General features: G+C 55.3%; 1 protein-coding gene across 2 annotated transcripts in view; it reads right to left on the bottom strand.

Moving 5' to 3' along the window:
* Nucleotides 1-21,950, bottom strand: part of MGAT5B (alpha-1,6-mannosylglycoprotein 6-beta-N-acetylglucosaminyltransferase B) — a 67,953-nt gene extending 46,003 nt beyond the window's left edge. The window contains exons 1-3 of one of the 2 annotated variants that reach the window (XM_081575581.1): nucleotides 21,450-21,950; nucleotides 17,534-17,646; nucleotides 8,337-8,484 (exon numbers count right to left, since the gene is read on the bottom strand). In XM_081575581.1, the coding sequence (XP_081431707.1) occupies nucleotides 8,337-8,484; nucleotides 17,534-17,646; nucleotides 21,450-21,517 (329 nt within the window). In that variant the 5' untranslated portion in view covers nucleotides 21,518-21,950. The remainder of the gene's footprint in view (nucleotides 1-8,336; nucleotides 8,485-17,533; nucleotides 17,647-21,449) is intronic. The other variant, XM_081575582.1, reaches the window with a different exon arrangement.
* Between the last annotated feature and the right edge of the window lie 1,609 nt (nucleotides 21,951-23,559).

The following is a 23,559-nucleotide window of genomic DNA, read 5'->3' as shown; positions in this document are numbered from 1 at the left end:
TGATCCAGTATGACCTCATCTTAGTTTGACTGCATCTACCAAAGCCCTATTTCTGAACAAGATCATATTCATAGGTACCATATCCTTAGGCCCAGCCTTCATCCTGCTGCTTCTTTCATGGAAGATGAAGAGCAAATGGGGGAGGGGGGAGCATTTGACTCCTCATGCTTCTGGGTCCACATTATTCGGAGACTTATTGGAGGGCTTCCCAGGTGGCACTAGTGGTAAAGAACCCGCCTGCCAATGCAGGAGACATAAGAGACATGGGTTCAATCCCTGGGCCGGGAAGATCCTCTGGAGGGGGGCATGGCAACCCAGTCCAGTATTCTTAACCTGGAGAATCCCATGGACAGAGGAACCTGGCAAGCTACAGTTCGTCGGGTCACAAAGAGTCAAACACAACTGAAGTGACTTAGCATGCAGGCATCGGACTGAGAAAGGACCTCAGAGTCAGAGATCCTGGATTCAAATCCTGGTTCCACTGGAGAGCTGTGTGACTTTGGGCAAGTAACCTAACCTCTCTGAGCCCCGGGGTTAGCTCATATAAAGTCTGAATAATTTTAGCTCCCTCACGGAGTGATGAACTGCAAGGATTAGACATGAAGTTGACTGTCAAGGGCTCAGTATACAGTAAGTGCTCAATAAATGCTTGAGACGCTCTCACTCCGTACCTCCAGGAGTCACCCCATCCTTGAGAGGAAGTCTCATAAGTCTAACTACAGAGCAAAGCACTTCACTTTTGGGGAGATTCAGCAATTTTCATATGATAAGCAATTTTTTTTTTTTTTTGCATAAAACATATCACCAGCCTAGGCTTTAAAACAGCACAGATGGCATCTGTCTGATTTAACAAGTTCAACTTGTTCAAAACAGAATTACTTGGCGTCACTATTATTATACTGGACTTAGCATTTGCACAGCACTTTCTATTTTCATATAATATAGGATTAGGCTTCTTTCCCTGGGAAGTTTTTTTTTTAATGACAACAAAAGTAGATGTTGTGAGACTTCAAACCACAGCACATCTGTGACCTGGGAAACGCTTCTGTGGAAAAGAGAAGGGGGGGTGGACTGGGGACAAGGTGTGCGGCTGCTCGCCGCCGACGGTGTTGTCACCGTGAGACTGGCGTGGTGGCAGGGCTGGCTTCTCCATCAGGCCAGGGAGGTGCATTGGCAGGGCCCACAGTGCTTGTAGGGGTCCACAAAATATTTTCATTCTTCTAAACATCAGGAAAAAATTGTAGGTCAGGAAAAGACTTTAATATGTAATGTTACTATAAGCATCTTTATGCCAATGCAGTCATAAAATATAATTTTGCTATTGGTTAAATATGCTCGGGCATAAGTGGCTTCCTGGAGCCAGCTGCCCTCCAAGGCTGACCCTGGTGTGGCCAACCTCTGAGCACTGGCCCAGGGTCCCCTGAAGAAGCAACCAACACCACAGGCTGCCCACTGACCTCAGGACCCTCTGCCCCTCCACCACCCAGAGCTAGGGGCCAGGGGCCAGAATGGAGCTGGGAACTCTGGCTCCAGCCAGTAGCCAGTGGCCACTTCCCCCCAGGACACGGGCTCCAGGCATCACCTCCCATCAGGCCAGGTCCTCAGAAGGCCCCTTTGAGCCTCGGCCCCTCCTCCCAGCCTCGTGAGGCCATTACTGATTCCAGTTCTCAGTCCCCTGGCCCAAGCATGAGCGCTCCAGGAAGCTGCAGGAAGGAGGTTTAATTTTGAGTTCCACCCATGATTTATGAGGGTTGCATTCAATTAATGAGATATTGATTTCTGCGCAGCTGGCCAGCGTGCTTGCTGGGAGTTGTTATTTTATTATAAAACTGATTGCTTTCCTTTTAAAACAGAGAGACTCGCGTTCACAGGTGCCTGAAGACACATGTATCAAGACACAAACGCTACAGCCAGAAACACGAGTGCCGAGAATAGGAGATGGGTTCTCTCCAGGTGTCCGTCTTTTTGTCTGCCTCTCACACACACCACATACAAGACAGGAAACCCCCATCCCTGGTGTCCAGTCTTCCCTGCATTTTTTCACTGCTCTCCTCCTCTGCTTCCCCCTCTTCACCCCCATCAGAGGTCTGATGCCAGCAGAGTGCTCCCAGCAGAGTGCTCCCAGGACCTGCCTGCCCCTCCCCAGGTAAGAGCAGAGAGGACGCCTTATCTCCTGCCCTGAGAAATATACATATACACATACATGCACATGTATGTATCAGAAAGACAAGACAGATAGATGATAGATAGACAGACAGTCTTCCCACTGTTGATAGGATCAGAGCTGGAGTTGGACTGTAGTTTCATCACTTGGGGAAGGGACTGGTACTCCATGGGTGGGGCAAAGCCAGACTACGGGGAACAGAGCCCCCATCCCCACCCCAGAGCCCAGCGTTCCCCTGGAGGATTTTCTTTTCTAACATCTCATATGTCTTATTTAGGGCTTCCCAAGGTGGCACTAGTGGTAAAGAACCCGCCTGCCAGTGCAGGAGATGTGAGAGACATGGGTTCGATCCTTTGATCGGGAAGACCCCTTGGAGGAGGGCACGGCACCCCACTTCAGAATTCTTGCCTGGAGAATCCCATGGACAGAGGAGCCTAGTGAAGTATAGTCCACGGGGTCGAAAAAGAGTCAGACACAAGTGAAGCAACTTAGTACGCACTCATGTTTATTTAAGACACACTGATATCCTGCTATATATGCCTTGTTTCTTGTCTCTTTTACTTAGACCGTATGATGAATAAATACATTGCCAGCCATTAAATATTTTTAATGTATTTTTAGTGGTTACATTGTATTCCATCATGTGTATCCATACCATATTGATCTTTTCCCCACTGATTTTTTTTTAATATTTACTTTTATTTCTTTTATTTATTTGGCTGGGCTGGGTCTTAATTGTAGCAGGCAGGATCTTTAGCTGCAGCCTGTAAGGTCTAGTTTCCCCGATCAGGGATCAAACCCCGGGCCCCCTGCATTGGGAGCTCTCAGAGTCTTAACCACTGAACCACCAGGGAAGTCCCAATAGTAGGACTCTGAGGTATCTTAAAAGTACATGTGTCTATTTGGCTGCATCCTCAGTGATAAAAATCTTGTAATTAATACATATTTCCCAGTTTGATAAGTTAAACAGTTCCTTAAGCGTGGGATTGTTATTAATAATGAAGGAGGATTCTTTGTTCTGTTACATGTTCTTTTGCCTCAAATTCTGCTTTGTTTGGTATAAATATTGCCATCTCAACTTTCTTTCCGTTTATGTGTCCTGGATACATTTCCTTTTATTTTTAATTTCTGAGTCACTGGTTTTGAGGCCTGTCTTACAAACAGCATACAGTGGGATGCTGAGAACCTTTGTCTCTGTTAGGGATGTTTAACCCTTCGCATTTATGTCACATTTGACAGGTGTCTGCCCTGGAGTGACTTTCTCAACCAGTCACCAACATCTCCCCCAACTCCCGTATTAGTCCGGCTTCTCCCCAGCCCAGGGGCCAGACACACTCCCAGATCGGTCGTGTTAGGAAGGGGCAAATCCAGAGGCTGGACCCAGCACAGGGCCTGTGAGAAGTGGGGCATGTCTTTTAAAATTGAGCCCCAAGTCATCTTAACCAGTAGCGTGTCCCCTGTCCTACACCCCACCCTCACACACAGAAGCTACACTCCTGGCATGTGGCCCCGCCAGCACAGAGACGGCCGAGGATGTCTAGAGGCTTTATATTATTATTATTAATTTATTTATTTTTTGGCTGCGCCGGGTCTTAGTGGCGGCATACAGGATCTTTGATCTTGATCTTCACTGAGGCACGCAGGATCTTTAGTAGTGGCATGGGGGGTCTAGTTCCAGGGATGGAACCTGGGCCCCCTGCATTAGGAACCCAGAGTCTTAGTCCCTGGATGACCAGGGAAGTCCTCAGAAGCATTTTTGAGTTTTTAAATAGAGCTTTAAAAAATTGGGGAAAAAAAATAAAACCTCAACTCCTTACTCACAGACGATAATTCTGATGGATCTTCCTTCCTGCCGTCCCTTCTCCACAGGGAGGGGCTGCTGGCTCCCTCTTCCTAAGGATTTCTGACACTCTTTGAGGACAAGAATCCTGACTTCTGTCTTCTGGGTTTCCTCCACCCGTTCCTGACACCCCAGCCCAAAGCCTGTACCCAGTAGGCACTCAACAAATACAGATTGGCTCGAAAGCAGACAGCCTCAAATCTCAGCTGTCTTTGCCACTGCAGAGAGGCCTTATGGAAAATTCAGAGATCACTATTTGGTTTTAGGATACATAATACGATGCCATTTGCAATAAATCGGCAAATAAACCTGAATTGTGTTTTCCTAGGCCAAATAAAGCGAATTTGCTTTCCCTAAGGATATACCAGCCATGAGTGGGAGGCACAGCCCAGAAGCTTCCAAAGGGCAGAAGGGGGGCAGTGGAGTTTGTTCTTTTTAAAGCCACAGATAATTGCAAAGTGAGAAATCTGAGTGCAGATAACTGAGAGTTTGCTGGAAACACAGCGGCGGCAGGGTTCTCACCTGCCAGCTCCATGCTGGACAACCTGGGGTGGGGTCAGGGTGGGGACAGGACTGCAGTGTTCGTGCCCATGGGAAGGGTGAGCAGACAGCCTCCGCGTGCCCTGGACACACCCACCACTTCGCTCCCTGAAGCCAGAAGCAACAGTGTCCCTGAAATTTATGGCTCTGCCTGTGGGGTTTGATGGGCTCTGCTGGTCGTGATGGATTGTTGCTATTTCCTGGGATGAAGCTGGAGCGGGTGGAGATGAAGGGCTGAGCAGGGGAGGGAGGGCGGGCGGGGACGGGCAGAAACCCGAGAGACACTGAATGTGCTGGCGGGAGCATTCCCGGCCCCAGGAGGCGGGCCCGGCAGCCCAGGAGCACTTGACCCTCTGCTCTCACCCTGGTGAACAGACCAGTGTGGACAGAGGCTGGATCTGCAGCCCAGACAGCGGGGAGCACAGCTGGGGCAGCTGGGACAGTGGAAAGGATGAGAGGTGGGGCGAGGCGCTAAATCAGAGGGGACACAGCAGCATCAGAGAGGGTCACCCTGTGCACACAGAGAAGTGGCCTCAGACCCCCGGCGGAGTCCAGGGGTGCCCAGCACCTTTGCCTCCATCTCCCGTCTCTGCCCCCTGGGGGAGGGCATGGCAACCCACTCCAGTACTCTTGCCTGGAGAATCCCATGGATAGAGGAGCTTGGCGGGCTACAGTCCATGGAGTCACAAGGGTCGGACACGACTTAGTGACTAAAACAACATCACCCGCCTCTGCCCCAGCCCCTCTCTTCCCCTCTCACACGCTCCTCATCCAGAGACATCCCTCAGCTCTAAGAATAGGGTCCCAACCCTACCTGTCATCACTGACAAAGCTCTAGGCCACCTGCCCACTGCCCTCTCCCAGGCACCACCGCACTCTGCCAGGTGGACCTTCACACGGGTTTCTTTCCTTCGAGACACCAAGCTTGGGACTTCCCTGATGGCCCAGTGACTAAGACTCCGCACTCCCACTGCAGGGGTCTGGGGTTCAACTCCTGGTCAGGGAACTGGATCCCACGTGCTGCAACTAAGACCTGGAGCAGCCAAATAAATAAATATTTTTTTAAAAGATACCAAGCCTGCTTCCCCAGGGCCTCTGCATTTGCTGTTCTCTCTACCTCAAATTCTCTAACCCCTACTCCTCACGTGGCTGGCTCCTCCCACTCATTCAGAATTGAGCTCGCATATCACCCATTCCCATGGGCCTTGACAGACCACCCTGTTTGAATAGCCTCTTTCCCAGTCATCTGCTCTCTCAACGCTTAGAGCTTGGCTCAGTGTCTCCACATTATCTCATTTCTTTTTCTCCGTTACTGTCTGTCTTCCCTGCAGGAACGGGGACAAGGCTCATGGTTGTGTCCCCAGCACCGGGAGCAGCGCCTGGCGCTTCGCTGGGGCCAAGACGTATTTCAGGAGCAGAGAGATCTCTAGTCTCTTCTGCCAGATGCTCAGTCTCTGGAGAGCCACAGCAGGTAACCAGGGACCCAGCACATGACAGCGCAGCCCACCCAGGGACCCCAACTTCCCAAGGGGGAAGAGCTCCCACCAGGAGCTGGGCACTCTGGCGAGCTCCTCACATCCACCATTGCGTTTAATCCCAGGCTCCAGAACTGTCATTTTATTTATTTTTAATTAATTTTTATTGGAGTATAGCTGCTTTACAGTGTTGCACAGTTTCTGCTGTACAACAAAGTCAACCAGTTATACCTTCTCTTTTTTTTGATTTCTTTCCCGTTTAGATCACTTAGTACATTGACTAGAGCTCCCAGTGCTTTACAATAGGTTCTCATTACTTATCTATTTTATACACAGTATCAATAGTGTATTTATGTCAATCCCAGTCTCCCAATTCGTCCCCCGCCCTTCCCCGCTTGGTGTCCCTCTTTGTTCTCTACATCCAGTTATGTAATTTTAGTGCCTACATTTCCCAAAACAAAAAGAGTCAGAGCAAAGGTCTAACGAAGGATTTGTGTCTCCTGAGCTGTGAATTGTTACTAATTGATATGAAAAATCTTGCAAAGGGATAAAAACAGACCCCCAAGAACCTGCATACTTAATGAACGGCCACCAAGAGCTCGGTATTTAGAAAGGTGGGCTTCCGGTGGGGCCAGCTGGCCTGGGCCCTGAGCTCGGCCCAGCTCCTCGGCAGCTGTGCCACTTGGAGCGAGTTCCTAAACCCCTCTGAGCCTCCGTTTCCTCCTCTATATGATTAGAGGCCCCCGGAAGTCACCATGGGATTGACGAGCTCTCGGCGGCAACACCTTAAGGTGAGCTGTGAGTAAATGTCACCCATTAAGAGGACTGTGCTATTCTTAGTCGCTCAGTCATGTCCAACTCTTCGCAACCCCCTGGACTGTAGCCCGCCAGGCTCCTCTGTCCATGGGGATTCTCCAGGCAAGAATACTGGAGTGGGTTGCCATGCCCTCCTCCAGGGGACCTTCCCAACCCAGGGATCAAACCCAGGTTTCCCGCATTGCAGGCGGATTCTTTACCATCTGAGCCACCAGAGAAGCCCTCGTGAGGACAGAGATGATGATATTGGCCGGCCTGACTGGGCACCCAGAACATTCAGTCACAGAGGTCTGCTGAAGTAGGGACCCAGGGCCAGCTGTTCAGCCCAGGCAGCCTATGGGGCCGAGGATCCCCCACCAGACCGAAGGAGGAGGCTGTGCTTCAGGCTCCCCCAGGCCGGGACCCCTCAAGGACCATCACTCACCACCGTCCCTTCCTTTGATCTTACCCAACACCAAACTTCAGAAACAGCTTTGGCTTTTACATACCACACATTGGCTGAGGTATAGCTTTTCCCACAAATTATCCAAAAGTGTTCAAACACATTTTTCAGCAGCAGAACACTTTTAGCAAATCACACTGGCTGAGGTATAGCTTCTCCCAAATTGTGTAAAAGTGTGGGTTTCAAACTAATTTTTTAGGAGTTAGAACACATTGGAGCTTCCCTGGTGGCTTAGATGGTGAAGAATCTGCCTGCAATGCAGAAAACCTGGGTTCAAATCCTGGGTTGGGAAGGTCCCATGGATACGGGAACGGCAACCCACTCCAGTATTCTTGCCTGGAGAATCCCATGGACAGAGGAGCCTGGGGGGCTACAGTCCAGAGTTGCAAAGAGTCGGACACAACTGAGTGACTAACGCTTTCACTTTCAGAACACATTGAGAAGCTGTAGCTCATCAAGATCCCAGTATCTATTAATAAAAGGTCAAGGGCAGCTTGTCCCTCTGGGATGGGTGGGGTCCCAGCCTCGTCTCCTCCACATCCGAGCCTGGGGGCCAGGACTCCCAGCTGGGCCAGCCCTGGCTTCATGCCTCCTCATTCTCAGGGGTTCAGGAGAACCTCACACCTCAAACCACCACCTGGGTTCCCAGGGACAGGCAGAAGCACGTGGGGCTGCCGCACAAACACTCGGGGAACTCTGCACATTGGGGCCTTGGCAGGGGAATATTTAAAATGCATAAACCAGGCAATTCTTCCTGCAAAGATGGCCCAGGTCCACGGGAGGAAGACAGATGATCACTGAGGTCATTGCATCCCACGTATAGTCACACACGCTGGTCAACATGGACAGAGCTCAAAATTGTCACAAATATGTACAACGGGAAGCCATTTAGGGAAGATTGGCAAAAACCACACACTATGCATTTATTGTGTGTGTATGTATAAAATGCATTCTGAGGCAGTATCCCCGGCCCAGCACACAGCAGGGTACCACTCCTCCCCGACTCCAGGTGCCCCTCCCCCACTCCAGGATCCCCTCCCACTCCTGGGTCCCCCTCACCTGTCCATGGCAAAATGCCCATCACCAGCAGCCCGGTGCAGCTCACTGCTGTTCTCCAGTCTGGCCAGTGTGTCCATGCGCTTCACCATCAGCTCCAACAAGTCACTCATCTTGCGGAGGACACCACGGGACTCCGGCCCACCCATCACTGTGGGCAGAGGGTGGGCACAGTCAGGCATGGCCCAGGCAGCCCCAAGGCCACCTGAGACCACATGGTGTCCAGTCAGGGGTGGCTCAGAGCCCTGCCCCACTCCCTTCTTCTCAGAAAGAGGAGGGATATATGGCAAAAACCACCACAATATTGTAAAGTAATTATCCTCCAATTAAAATAAATAAATAATTTTTAAAAAATAAAAGAAAGAGAAGGAACCAGGAGTGATCCTGTCCCACCCCTCACCCCTGCAGGACAGGAATCCAGAGAGCCCTGGGCCCACCCTGCTCCCTACCAGCTGTGTAACATTGGGATAATCTTTTAACCTCTCTGAGCCTCGGTTTTCATCTCCTGCAAAATCGAGCTTTACACATACTCTCAGGTCTGTGAGATGACAGGGAAGGCCCAAAGACCCTCAACAACAAGTTCCAGACAGAAATGGTGGATCGGGGTTTCTAAAAGTACGGTCAACCATCCACCCACAGCTGAACCTCCTGGCCAGGTGAAGTCTAGATTCCTGGGCCCTCATGTAGATCTGCTGATTCAGATCTCTAGGGCCTGGGGCCCCAGACTCTGCATTCTGCTTGCTCCTCATGTGACTCAAATGCACAGGAGAGGCTGCAAGCTTGTGTTCAAAGGGGTGGGGGCCCTGGCCACCTCCCTTTCCCATCCACTCCCCCAGACCCCACTCTAGAAAACCAGGTTCCCAGAGATCAGCTCCAAGGTTGAGAGGCCAGGATACCTCATGAAGGATAAAATTAAATGAAAATGAGGTGCTTCAACCAAGATCTCGTTAACCAGCCTGAGACTTTCCACAATTTCCCATCTAATCATTCCTGATCATTAGCACCACACGTGTCAGCATGGGACAGCAGCCCTCACCTTCCTTTTTAATTAAATTTTGTGAAGGTTTTAAATGGCCCCTCCAAACCATCCATCGGTGCTCGGTTCCAGGCATGACAACCCCCACCAAGGCTGCCTGCAAACCTTAGGGGCCAGGCTCTGAATCTCCCTTAACAACTGACCTGGGTCCCTAGAGACCTGGATGCTCCCAGGGATTTGCTAGGCTGCTGATGGGGGGGCGGGTTGTTGAGGGGCACCTTGGGTAGGGATTCCCAGAATCAGACCCCCCAGATAAAGGTTTGAGTGCAGGTCATTATGGGGAAGTGAGCCGGGGAAGGGGAGACAGACCAGAGAGGGCATGCTATCAACCTGGGGAAACCAGCTGGTGCAGAAGCAGCCTCACAGGTCTCTCCCTGGGGGGGAGGGGGCCGAGTATGTGTACACCACCTCCCACCAGTCACTGCTTGAGGGCTGCTCCCTGGGACAGCCATGTTCTGGTACTTTCCATGAGGTGGCAGCGTTGGCTCCAGCATGTGACGGCACTCTTTGAGGGCTGAGCACCATTAGCATCTGCTTCTCAAGAAAGACAGGCTAGGGGCCCGGTGGACTCAGGGGCTGGGGTGGACACCTGGGCTCTCACCTGCCTCTGACAGCAACCCCTCAAGGGGCCGTGCGGCCAAGGGCGTCACTGTAATGTTCTCAGCCTCAGTGTCCCCGATTCAAGGCAATAAACTTTAGGTCCCATCTGCACCCCAAGTTCAAGGTGCCAGGATGCAGGCAAGAGGGATCACAGCCAGCCACAGGGAGCCAGAGGCAGAAACAAGAAGTCGAGTGGGGAGGGGTCAGGAAGGGGCCAGTCTCCTCTGCTCCATGCTTCGGACTGAGCCAAAGGGGGACCTAGAGAGGCTAGTTGTCACCCAGGCTGCTTGTGACATTTCCACTGTGCCTGTCCCTGTATCCCCTGGTGCCAGGCCCATTCCAGTGGCTGCGGCCGCCTTCTCATACCAAGTCACCTTCTGGCTGGGTGACCCTGCCTGCTCAGCCAGCCTGAGCCTAGAAGGGAGGCTTTGGGAGGCCAGGGGCTTCAGGTTACTCAAAGAGCCTCAGTCCCTGGCTCCAAAGAAAAGAGAGAGCATCGATGATGGGGGAAGGATGGGGGGAGCAGAGGAGAGACATGAGGAGGGGTTGGGTGCTGGAAAAACTAGGCACCAGAAAGAAGGAAGGAAACAGTCTCCACCCTCCCCACCTGAGTAGCTGAAAGAGCTAACGGTCTCCCCACCTCCCCCTCTCAGAAAACTGGGTGGATTTTTCCACTGGGATCAGGAAATTTCACTGTAGTGTTTGATGAAGCAAAGTGAGGTCTCTCCCACCACTCAGCCCCTCCCTGCTCACTCATGGCCTCAATCATTTAGTCCCTCAGCAAGCAAGATATAAATAGCTCCTTCTCCCTTTCAGCTCCACAGAGTTGGGGACAGTTGACTCTTTGAAAGTACTCTCATCCAGAGACCTCCCACCCAAGCCTGTCATCCAAATGCAATACCTCACCTTCAACCAGTGCTTGGAGCACAGAGTAAAACGAGAGAGGAGTCTCCATCATTTCAGCTAGAAAAATAGGAGCCCATCAGATGACTGAACCTGGAGCTGCTTTGCACAGGCCCATGGGAGCCACCCATGTTCAGGGTTACCCGATGGACGTCCTGGAATTGTGCAGTGCACGACCTGGCTGGCCTCCCTGGGCTGCCCTGATGGCTCACAGCGGGGGCTGGGGTGGCCCCTTCCCCAAAGGAGTTGGATGAAAACTGGAAAGTGAGACCACGGCTGGGAACACTCTCAAGCCAGAGCCTGTTATCTGAGGCCTTGCACTCAAGCCCGACTGGACCACAGAGCTTGGGCGGCAGCTGGAACCTGCAGACACAGCACTCCAGCAATACTGAGCCACGTCACAGCTCCTGGGGCCGAGCGGTGTTCCCTGCAATGCCTCGGGCCTGCCACCTGCCCTGTCACAAGGCTGCCCTCTCTCCAGGCTCATCCCAAGTGTCCTTTTCCCCTCTGAGCTCACTGTCTGCACCCCTTCCAAGATCTCACGGACAATGCCTACCCCGCCCCCACCCCATTTCAAAAGCTGCGATACAGCTGATGGAGCCAATAACTGCAAGGGTCGAAAGAGCCAGACGGAGCTGGACCAAGCCTGGGGGCAGCACCAGGTCCCAGGAGAGGCCTTGACTCCAGACCTGCTCTGCCCCCCGGATGGTGGGGGGAGGGGACAGGTCACTTGCCTTCTCTGGGCCTCAGTGTCCCCTCCAGTAAAATGCGAGAGTCTGGCTCACTGAGACCCAAGGGTCTACAGGCTGACTCCTATTCCATCTCTTCCCCTAGCTGCCTCCAGAGATATGGAGGTAATGGGAAAGAAAAGATGTGTTCCCATGAAAGCCTGCAGAATCTCCTTAGGGAGAGAGCTCTGTTTTGTTTTGCTAAACCCCTGGGTGGGCCAGAGCAACGTCTTGATGCCCAGAGCAATGAGACAGAGAGAAAGCAAAATGACTCTGCATATTCAGCTAGGAAGACTGAAGTTTCCTGGCTCAGCCTGGGAGACCAGGAACAAGAACAAGGCCTGGGGACATGGGCAGGGGGCAGGACAATGGCTCAGAGGGGTCGAACAGGACCAGGATGCTCCACTGTGAAAGGGATGACCCATGAGGAAGGGTTTCGGGGGGCTCTGAAAGGCAGGGGTCCAGGAGAGAATTGTCATCTGCTCACTGTGCTGAGCGGTGGTCCGAGCCCCCACCCCCAAATCCCCCCAACCCACATGTGAGAGTTTAGGGGTAAGGGGTGTCCTTCCCAATAGGTCAATATGGGAGACACAGAGGAGGCAGGAGGGGAGACACCCAGGAGGGTAATTCAGTAGAAGCAGATCAGAGCCAGAGGTGTCCAGGGAGACAGACATAAGCCCCCTAGAGTCCTTGGAGATACCTGAGGGTTCTGGATTGCCCTTCATATGAAGGACGAAGACATCCTTCTTTAAAATTGTCAACAGAGGGACCTCCTTGGTGATCCAGTGGTTAGGATCTGTGCTTCCACTGCAGGGGACACGGGTTTGATCCCTGGTCATGCCACTAAGATCCAGCATGCCATGCGGCATGGCCAAAAACAAAAAATGTCACCAGAGTGACTCCAGAAGACCAGAAGGCTTTTAAAGTGGCTCTAAGGAGACAGAGTCCCCTCTTGGATGAGTCTGAAGGTCACCTCCATTGGACTGGGTGAAGACCACAAGATACCCTCCCAGCACCTGGGGCTCGAGCACCTACTGTGGGCATCCACAGATGGTGCAGGACTCCAGAAGCTCCCCACCCATTGCTTCCCGAGGAGCTCCAGGGCACTGAGCACGCCTGCTGCCCTGCACGAGGCAGGGGGCAGGTCCCAGGAGGGAAACAGGCCATGCAGACAGTCAGTCAGGCTGGCAGGCCCTGCCATGTGACATGCTCCCCGGATACCGCCGGCCGGGACCACAGGCAGAGCAGGCTCCCGACGCGCCTGGCCCTGAGTCACCTCCCTGCTCTCAGCATCCGCTAAATTGAAATGTATTTAATGTGAGGTCCCTGGTGACACATCTCAGAAGTCACACATGTTCCCTCCATATTTCCATATCAATAAGCAAAGCTGTGATGCTGAGAGATACAAAGGGGCCTCACGTTTACCAACAAGGGTGCTTCCTCACCCACCGAGGCTCCATCCCCTCCCCGGACGTGTGCTCTGTTTTTCTCCCTCCTGTCCACCCTTGTCCTCTTTCTCCTCCCCATCCCCACCCTTTTCCACTGGTTCCTGAAAACTGAAGGAGCCCCCACCTCGCCAGATGGAAGAGACCTCCCAGGCACTCAACATGGGGGCTGTGACTTGGTGTTTGCGCAGCTGGAGAAGGGCGCACATTTGTCTCTCTGCACATGGCCATGGAAGAAACCAGCTGAGGCCATGGGAGCTCTGGGCAGCGTGGGGGACAAGGGCAGGCCCTGGCACACCCACCCATTGCCAGCCTCTGAGAAGAGAAGCCCCCTTAGCACCGAGATCCTGGGCCAGAGACAGCTACAGAGCGAGGCACTGTGTCTCTGATATTCCCCAGGTTCAAATCCTGGCTGGGGCCAGTCCACCGGAAGATCTCAGGGCAGACACAAGCGGCTGAATCAAGCACTTCCAGCCTGCAGCCCTGTCCCTGGAGACGGCCTCTGACCTCTACTTCCAGACGAGATGGCGAGCCGGGAACAGCCATGCGGGCTCCGGGGGAATCTGCAGAGACCTCGGGAGAGAGGCCTCAGACACAAGTTCAAGTCCCCTGTCATGAGAAGGGAAGCAAGTTCCTCTTAAGACAAAAGGAGGCAACAAAGAGGAACTGGGGTGTGAAGTGAGGACTGGAGAAGTGAAAGTCGCTCAGTCACGTCCGACTCTTTGTGACCCCATGGACTATACAGTCCATGGAATTCTCTAGGCCAGAATACTGGAGTGGGTAGCCTTTCCCTTCTCCAGGGGACCTTCTCAACCCAGGGATCAAACCCAGGTCTCCCACACTGTAGGCGGATTCTTTACCAGCTGAGCCACCAGGAAAGCCCGGAGGACTGGAGAGGGAGCGTTAAAAAAAAAAAAAAATCCTTCCACCAAGCAGGGCCCAACCGCAGCAAGAGGGAATTAGGTTAGCCCTCCTCCCGGGTCCGACTCTCCTCCGCTCAGCCTCCTGCTTCCCTGCATGTGAGGATGAGTGTGCAGAATAGCGAATGAGATGTTTGTCTGTCACACTTCTCTCCCCAAACTAGAGAACTTCATCACAAAATAGGAACTGGCCCCCAGGGGAACCCAGAGCCTCCCCAGGGAGAGGCAGTGGAAGGCTCCCCCTTCCCCAGTCATGTCCTCGTGGGGACGCGCTCCCCTCACAGGCTTGACAGGCGAGGAGAAGACAGGTCACTTCCCTATTTGCGCTCAGACGGTGTTCTTGACCAGGGGAGGACTTTTCTTCCTAAGTTATTTTTTCTATTTTTTTTCTAACCCCGAGTGGGCTTCCTTCTAGTTCTACCTTGGGCTTGCGGAGATCCTCAGAATAAACACCATCTAACACCCAGCCCCCACCGTGACCTCGCTCCCCAGACCCCTTCCAACTGTCCCCCACTTCCAACACTTCCCCGGGCAGCTCCTGGATAGACAGGCTGGCACCTCCTAGGTTGTCTGCGGGGCGCCCTAAGCCCAGGGTGGGGGGGTCTCCTTTGAGGTGGCATCTCTTACAGGATCAGGATTCTAAACCCCCAGTGCAAACTTGGGGCTCTTCCAAGTCCCTGCTATGGGTCTCTCCAAGCAAATCAGCTCAAACCAAGGGCATGAAAGACACTGAGGGGACAATGGGACCTGGGATGTGAACCGAATCGGGGTCACCTCCCCGGGGTTCTCAGAGGCCTCCGTCCTGGTCCAGCTCCCCACCCCCACCCCCCACCACCACCACTGACACTCTGCCTTTATTTCCATATTCCAGGCAGGAAGTTCCCAGCCCAGGGGGCCTGGGAGGTGTGAAAAGACTTGGATACACTTAGGTCTGAGAACTGGTGTCACAACACAGAGGAGACCTGGCAGCTCCACCCCCCAGGTGGACCCAACAGAAATGCCCACGTGTGTCCACCACAGACACGTGCTGGAATGTTCACAGCAGCCCAATTCAGGAACATCCCAAGCTGGAAACAGCCCAGGGTCTGCCCTGGGGCAGTGGATAAATGCATTGTGTCATAGTCACACAATGGATGCTGCACGGCAGTGAAAACAAATGTCGGCAACCACACGCCAGGAGACAGGTGAATCTTACAAATGCAATATGGAGAGAAAAAGGCACAGGCAACAGAACACCCGCCAGATGATGCCATCCTCATAAAGTCCGAGAACCGGGCGACGCTCCTCTGTGTTATTAGATGTCAGCTCCTGCATCCATGGGGAAATGGAGAGTGGAAGGAAGCCTGAGGGTGCTTCTGGGGACGGATGATGCTCTGTCTCTGGATCTGGGTTGCTGGGTGCCTGGATGGGTTCAGTTTCTGGATACTATACCCTGATGGAAAAGGGCTTCCCTGGTGGCTCAGATGGTAAAGAATCCACCTGCAGTGCGGGAGATCTGGGTTCGATCCCTGGGTCGGGAAGATCCCCAGGAGGAGGACATGGCAACCCACGCTAGTATTCTTGCCTGGAGAGTCCTCATAGACAGAGGAGCCTGGAGGGCTACAGACCATGTGTCGCAGAGAGTCGGACATGACTGAAGTGACTAAGCACACACAGCAACTCATGGAAAGTTTAAACACGTGCAACACACACACACACACACACACACACACACACACACACACACACCTCTAGTCTAACTGCGGGACCCTGGGCAAGTCCTCTCCCCTTGGTAGCTCTGCTCGTCCCTTAGACACAAGATCTAGGTTGGAGCTGGGCCCCTTCTCCCCATGCTGCGCAGACGTGCATAGTACAGAGCACAGCAAGACCCCCACAAGCCCTGGTCCTCTGAGCACTGCCAGGAGGGGGGCCCCCGTCAGGGAGATGAGCGCTAGAACCAGAGCCCACCCATACACCCCTCCTCCTCCAGCCCCTGATTCCCATCTCCTGGACCCCCGACCTTTCAGAGGTCAGCTTGCCCAAGCCCCCTGTGGCAGCCCACCCAGACAGACACGACCCCTTGTCCGGAGTGGCCCCAGGTAGCCTGAACATCACTCCTTATACCCCACCCCTGACTCTCAACCTCCCCCCACCCGTCCCCAAGCTACCCCTCAAGGGCATCTTCACAACTGCCTCACCCCCTCCTCAAATCTTAAATCCTCAGGAGTCTCCCATGTGGAGATCCCAGGTCCTGGCACCTCTTTGGTCCTCTTCCCTAAACCTCCTCTCCTGCAGAGCCTCCATCTCAGACTCAGCACATCCCATAAATGTCTGCGGAGCTCACACTCTTTGCCAGAAGCTGCTCAAGACCCTCCATCTATGTTATTTCACGCTCCCTCATGCAATCCTGGGGAAGTGGGCATTGTTAGCCCCGTTTACCAGAGGAGAAGACAGAGGCTCAAAGAGACCGAGGGACCTCCATGAATCAGAGAAGGGACAGATTCATTTACATTCAGGTTTGAATGACTAATAAATGTGAAATTCCTGCTGGGAGTTTTTTGCAAGTTTAAAGAAGTACCCGTTAAACTGAAGGCATGAATCTAAAGAGGAGACACCAGATGGCAGAATAAGTGCCCCTGAGAGCACCCACCCCAGATGACAACCCATCCTACTGGAGGGTTTATCTATCATTGGGAAGAGGGGAGTCAGAAAGATGAGGCCTGGGGATTTGAGAAGGTGGATGTCAAACACAGACTTCCTGGGGAGTGGGGGGAAGGGGAGAGCCCACAGAGCAGCCCCCTGAACAGTTCCAGAAACCCCCCTTGCCTCAGTTTCCCCACTATGTCCCTCCTTCCCACAGTTACCGGGAGAGCCCCCATGACACAGGGGCTTTCTGAACCGCTCTCCATTCTTCCTTGAGCAGGATGGAGGGGGGCAAGTCCCACCTTCAGGAGGAGGCCTCCCAGACCATCACCCGGTCACACCCCGTGCCACGTGAGCTCATCCAACCTGATCCCTGAAGACAGTCACTCCTCTCCTTTTCTGAAAGTGAGTTAAGTGACCTGGCCACCGGCACACGGCTGGTAGGGGATGAACCAGGGCACAAACCAAGCCCATCTGGTCCCCAGAGCCCACGCTCTGAACCTCCATTCCCCTGCCTTGCAAGTATCATGTGGCCAGGGACGAAAGACCACAGAGCTTGGATGTAAGACAGGTTAGCCCATGGCCAGTCCTCTCCCCTGTGCTGTGGCCGCAACCTGGGCCAAAGGGGCAGACTGTGTGTGTCTCAAAGAGACAGGGGTCATATCCAGAGACCCCAAACTGCTCCACTAGAGAAGCAACACAGGCCGCCTCTTGTGATGCCGGGGAGCTCCTGGCTCAAAGGCCCTTCCTGACCTGGGAACCTAGGCCAGAAGGAGCCTGATGAGTACAGCCAGGTCAAGAGCTAAAGCCCCGACCATTCACACGTCCACCAACAAGGTGTCCAGACACCCAAGACAGCCCCAGAAAGCCTCCTGCAGGGTGAGGCTCAAAGGCTTCCCTCTCCTCCGACCCCTGAACCCCCACACCCCTTTCCCCACCAAGATACCTTCTGTGCGGATGGTGAAGGGGGAGTCCCCCTGGCGCCGGGCCGAGAACTGGCCTCCCAGAGATGTCATCAGGAAGCAGAGTGAGAAGAAGCCAATGCCCAGGACAAAAAGCCTGCGGAGAGAAATAGGGCGGGTCAGGGGCAGGTCAGCACATGCACTCCAATGCCATAAGGGCTCCCTATGAATGAATGAGTGAGGGATGGATAAACGGAGGAGTAAAAGATCAGGGGGCTGAGCTCCCGGGCCAGCAGGTCTCCCATCACACAGGATAAAGAGAGCTGGACTACAAAGACGTGACCACGAGCCACACACAAAAAACCAGGAGGGACACTGAGGCACACAAGGTATGAGGTTGGGCAGCTCCTAGCCTCCAGACAGAAGCTGGCCCCTCAACAGCAAAGGTCCTCACAGTGTGGTCCCCAGGCCAGCCGCATCAGCATCACCTTGGACACATGAGAAATGCTCTTTCTTGGGCCCCAGTCCCAGGCTTACAGAATCACACACTCTGGGAGGGGGATCAACAATGTGTTTGAACAGGTTCTCCTGGTCACCCAGATACACACTCAAGTTTGAGGACCACTGGTATAGGTGAAGACAGCAGAACCCGATGCCAGCTAGAGGGCAAGTACTTGGTCCAGACAAAACCCACTTGGATCCCATCAATCACCTGGAACATGGTCAGCTCTTGTGTACACAGGCCTTGCTGTTGCAACCAGTCATGAGCTCGCTTGAACACAGCCTTGTCATGTTCAGAGTGAGGGTTAGGGGTGGAGGGGAGGCTCCCATTACTACCAGATGGTAAGGTCTAGAAGGGCAGGGTCCTGTGGCCACCCTCTGTGTCCAGACTCTCCCTAACCCACATCTTCACCAGGCAGGCACTCGGTAGCTTGTACCACGGACTGGTCAGAGTAAGTCAACCCCTGTGTAAGGAGTGTCACACAAGGGTTTGCTGGCACAGTGTTCCGGGGAGTTGACCAAAACACAACAGTTTATACTTCAACACATAGCACTTGATTACAGGCCAAGCGGCACTAGGGAATCTCCAGGGGGACACCCAGCAGGGAACCCACCCTCACGTCTGGCCCCAGGCTCCTGCTGCTTCTATACCAGATTCTGGGCCAATCCAGCTTTAGGGCAGCAGAGGTGGAGGCTGTTCTGGGACCTTGAGTCTACTGGAGGACTTGACGAGCTGGCAGAGCTGAAAGGGAAGCTGCTCCCCTCCAGGTCAGGGTGAGGAACCGCATTTCTGGTGGAGCCAGCCTCACCACGGGGAACCCCACAAGTCATGCCAGAGACCTCCATCCCCCCACCTCCATCCCCATCCTCAAACCCCACATTTGTTTGTATCTCTATGCAAGACTTGCTTTACGCATTTTAATCTTCATTATCTGAAACTGGCAGAGCAGTATTTAATTAAAATTTGGTCCATTAAAGAAAACACATAATTGTGGAAGAAAATAAAAGCACAACAAAATTCCCAGCCCATATTTAAAGGAAGCCATTAGAGATTAAATCAGAGAGGGGAGCAGAACGAACCCCAAAGCAGAGATGGAAAAGGGAGCTTCCCCCAGCTCCCTCACCTCCCAGAGACCCCTCACGGAATTCCACCAAGCCTGAGGGGGGTGCTCTGGCCCTTGGATCCCCAAGACGAAGCCAGGCTGGTCTCAGGCTAGCAGTCAGAGGGATGTTGTAGGGGGAGGGTGGTCACACAGCCAAGAAGATCCTGGAGAAAAGCAGTTTGTTCCCCCAGCCTGAGGACAAGGATAGATCTTTCCAAGTTTCTTGTCCCCCACCCCACCCTCCCCTTCCCCAGCTATGGGGTACTCATATTTAGAACTGGACGCCAGGGTCCAAAAATCTGCTATGAGAAGGTACCTAGGCCTTTAGCACAGAACCTCAAGCCCCAACACCTCATTTGCATCTCTCTCTCTGCCAGACCCCAATCCCGGGGCCATTTACAGTAGATTCAAATTAAGATGATTTTGTCCACCCTCGTATCTATTCAAGCAACATTGCAGAAGCAGCTAGGGAGTAAGGACCCTGCCAGACTCTGGGAAAACCAACAGAAGCAGTCTGCCCTGGAGGATTAACAAGTAGAGGTGATATGGTTCGAGGCTGTAAACACAACACCACCACCCCCAACCATGTGAAACCGATTTGAAGACCTCACTGGTGGCTGTGGGTCTCTGGGCAGCCTAGGATTACCCTGGGGTGAAATTACATAACCTGGGGGGAGGGGAGGGGAACCTAGGCAATCCCACCTCTGAATCCTGTTTCTAAGAGCCAGAAAGAGTCACAGGGGCAGGGCTCCAGAGAGAAGGAGCTTAAGGGAGCTGGCGCTGTCCGTGGTGCTGCGGTCAGCCACCACCCTCAACCGTGCTGCGAAATGTCCAGTCAAGCTGGGGTCAGCGGCTGGGCTTCCCATGGCCTGGAGGGAGAGGCCAACACTGGGTGGGAGAGACAGGGCTGAGGACTGTCTGGTTGGCTAGGGATTTGAGGATTTCCCTGGAGGAACAATGTCCTTTCCAGAGATGATAGCTTCCCACCCTGCTTCACAGGGGAACTTCAGTGGGGTGGGGGCTCTTGACAGGCCCAATCACCTGCCCAAGGCTCTACCCTGGGGACCCCCGGTTATGCAGTCCTCTTGCATCCTCTGGACACTGGAGATCCAACTTGATCCTTGTTGCCCTAAAGGTTGTCTCCTCAACTCTGCACAATAGGCCAGGGGTGGGGGGTGGGAGCAAGGGGCAGAGGCAGTGGGGAGGTGGGAGCCACGGTCTCCCCATGTGGAGTGGGGAGCATAGGAGGGGTCTCCTCTCTCAGCCTCAGGTCTGGAGGGGAGGGGCTCAAATCCGGCCTCTCCCGCACCCCAAACTTCAGGCATCTCTGTACAGTTCCCACCCTCACAGGCTCCCTCCCTCACCCAAATCCCATCTGTGACCGCATCCAGATCAGGCCACCCCCTTCTCCGCCCGGGTCCCGCAGCTCCCTCGCGACCTCCGCCGTCCAGCCCCTGGGCGAGGTGACACCCTAATTCTGCTAGGCGCTCATCGCTTAGCGCCCCAACCCTGGCTTCAGGCCGGGCTCCCACAGCACTTGGGAGGAGCGGTAGCTGCCCCGGAACCGCCAGGCTCTGGGGGTCCCTGGGGTGGGACCCACAGAGCCCAGCCAGTCCCCCAGAGTCCATAGCCCTGCCTGGTCTGGACCGCCCAAGTCGGGGTAGGAGGTCGGTCTTGTCTTCCATCCTGCCTCCACGCTCTGGCCACCCCTCCTCCCCACAGTGTCGCCCCTGCCCCAGACCTCTCCAAGGCCCGCGATCGGGGATGGCATTCCCAATGGTTGGGGGGGGGGGTCCTTGCCCCAATCTCGGGGCCCTCCCGTGGGACAGAGGCCCGCACCTCGCCGAGGGAAAAGGAGTGCGCGCTGAAGGCGGGGTCAAAGAGGGCGGCTCGGGGCGGAGGGGGTGGGCGGGCCAGCGGCCGGGTGGGGGTGCCGCCCCGCTCGGAGCGCTAACTTTGCCGCGGGGGCGGGGCCGATCGCGAGGTGGGGAAGTACCCGGAGAGGAAGGGAAGGGGCGCCCTGGCTGGGGCAACTTCCCGGGCCCAAGACCACAACATGGGTGATTTCTGCCCCCTTTCCCACCTTCGCACCCCGAGTCCTCACCGAATCTAGACCAAACTCGGTCCACGTCCCAGAATCACACACCCTCCCCACCCGAACCGGGACCCCAGCTTCATGCCTTTCCCAGCCCCACTGGCCACCACCAAGGGTGGAAGCACAAACCGCCCCCCTCTGCTACTGGGACAGTCACAGTCACCCTAGGGACAGGCACCCTCGCAGGGGCTGACCTCGCCCACCTATCCCGCGCCCCCTTGGAGAAAAAGCCCTCCCCGCGCCAACGGGAAAGAACTTTACCGAAAGGGTCTCAGGGTGACCAGGCATCTTCTGACCATTATCTTCCCATCGGGGTTGACTGTGATCATTGTTCAAACTTGTCCGGGCGAGAAGCCGAGGGCGAGGCCGGCCGGACGGTCCCGAGCTCGGCTCTGGCCACGTCCTGGCCGCAAACCCTCTGCGGGCCGAAGCCAGGTCCGAGCGAGGCGAGGAGGGGGCGCGGGGGCCCGGCGGCTTCGCGGCCCGCTGGGTCGGCGGGGGCTCGGCGGGGGCTCGGCGGGGGCTCGGCGGGGGCTCGGTGGGCAGGGGCCGGAGAGCGGCGCGGCTGCCGGAGGCCGGCGAGGGCGCCCGGCCGGGCCGTCTCTGCGTCTCCGCCCTCCCCGCTTCACATTCTGGAGGCCGGGAGGCGGCGCGCCCCCAGACCGCCGGCCGCGCGTCTGCCTGCTCGGGCTCGCTCGCAGGGCGGGACGGCGCCGCGACGCGCAGACGGGCTCCCCGCCGCGGGCGCCCTCATCCCCGCCCGGGCCCGCGCCCTCGGTGCAGGCTAGCGGCGGCCCCGGCCCCGCGCCCCGGGCCCCCGCGCCTCCGGGCCGCGCCGCTCCCCGGCCGCGTACCGGGCCGCGCCCATGGCCCCCGGCGAGGGCGCCCCGCGCCCGCCCTGCCGCCCGCTCTCTCCGCTGCCCGCGCTCGGGTGTCCGGTGTCCAGCCCCGCTCTGCGTTACGCCCGGAGGCGCCGCATTGTTTCCTCGGAGGAGGCGGCCGAGTAGCGGCTGGGGCGGCCCGGGAGCGGCCGCCACGCTTCCTCGGCGCGCCGGCGCCACCTAGTGGCCGCGTCCTAGCGGCGCTCTCTTCAGGCCCGAGGCGGGGCGCTGGGGTGGGCAGGCGGGCGGGCAGGCGTCCCTGAGCCGCCTTCCAGCCCTGCAACTTCCCCAGGCCCCGCTTTCGGAAGCATGCCGGGTGCCACCAGCTCTGAGGGCCGAGGGCTGCTTGGGCTCCTGAAGAGCGCAGAGGAGGTCGGCGCTAGGAGGAGGTTGCCCCCTTATGCTCGGTGCCAGAGCCCTCCCTCGGGTCGCTGCCCCTGCCTCAGCGGTCACAGGGCTTCTGCATCGGCCCCTTCATACCCACGATTTGGCTTTGCAACCTTCACCCACCCTTTGGCCCTCTCTGGACAGAGACTGCAGCAGCTCTCCTTTGCTTCCTTTTTTTGAACACGGCCTGTGACACTGAGGCTCTTCCACTGAGCCCAGAAACAGGGGCAGATGGGTGCTCTGTAGGCTTGGGTTCTAGTCTCAGACCCTCGGTTAACCAGTGGGTGATGCCTGAAAGTCAAGGGGACTCCTGGTTTCCCTCACTCTGCCCCACCCCACCCCATGGCTCAGTGGCAAAGAATTTACCTGCAATGCAGAAGCCTCAGGAGACACGAGTTCGATCCCTGGGTCAGGAAAATTCCCCCGGCAGAGGAAATGGCAACTCACTCCAGTATTCTTGCCTGGAGAATCCCATGGTCAGAGCAGCCTAGCCAGACTACAATCCATAGGGTCGCAAAGAGTCCAACACGACTGAAGTGACATGGCAGGCACAAGGGAGGTTTACTCCTTCCAACTCCAGAAAGCATGCATGTCCTCCCTTCACCCCACCCACCCTGCCTCCACTTCTTGACCCTCGAGAGGTGTTTGCCTTTGCAGAGAGGGGTCAGTGGCCCCTGTGAGTGCCCAGAGCAAGAACCAGGCCTGGATCTGAGGACGCTGCTCAGGCAGGAAGGGCACTTGCCAGACCAGCTTGGCCAGGCACAGCCAGGGAAGGCCCAGGCTGGGAAGAGCCCAAGGCCTCAGGCTATGTGAAGAAGGACATGGATGACTCCGAAGGCCTTTCCAGAAGAGCAAACCTCTATTCTGGTCCATCCAGTCCTTGTCTGGTCCAATCAGGACCCCCCCCATCCCCCCACCCTGCCCCTTTGCTGCTTGCCTAACCCACCCCCCAGCCCCGATCAGGGCCATTTCTCACCAGCTGTGACTCACATTCTGCTTTTCCTGGTCCTTCCTCATCAAAATTCACCTGTCCAGTGTTCCATTACGTCATCGACACGCTCGCCACTAATGTGAAAGCCAATGATGAATTGGTGTTGGCGGAT

The sequence above is a fragment of the Giraffa tippelskirchi genome, chromosome 3, assembly GCF_054371585.1.
Source record: "Giraffa tippelskirchi isolate mGirTip1 chromosome 3, T2T-mGirTip1v1.2.pri, whole genome shotgun sequence".
Lineage (NCBI taxonomy): Eukaryota > Metazoa > Chordata > Mammalia > Artiodactyla > Giraffidae > Giraffa > Giraffa tippelskirchi.
The sequence above is the reverse complement of the archived record's forward strand: the minus strand, read 5'-3'. Positions and strand labels throughout refer to the sequence as shown.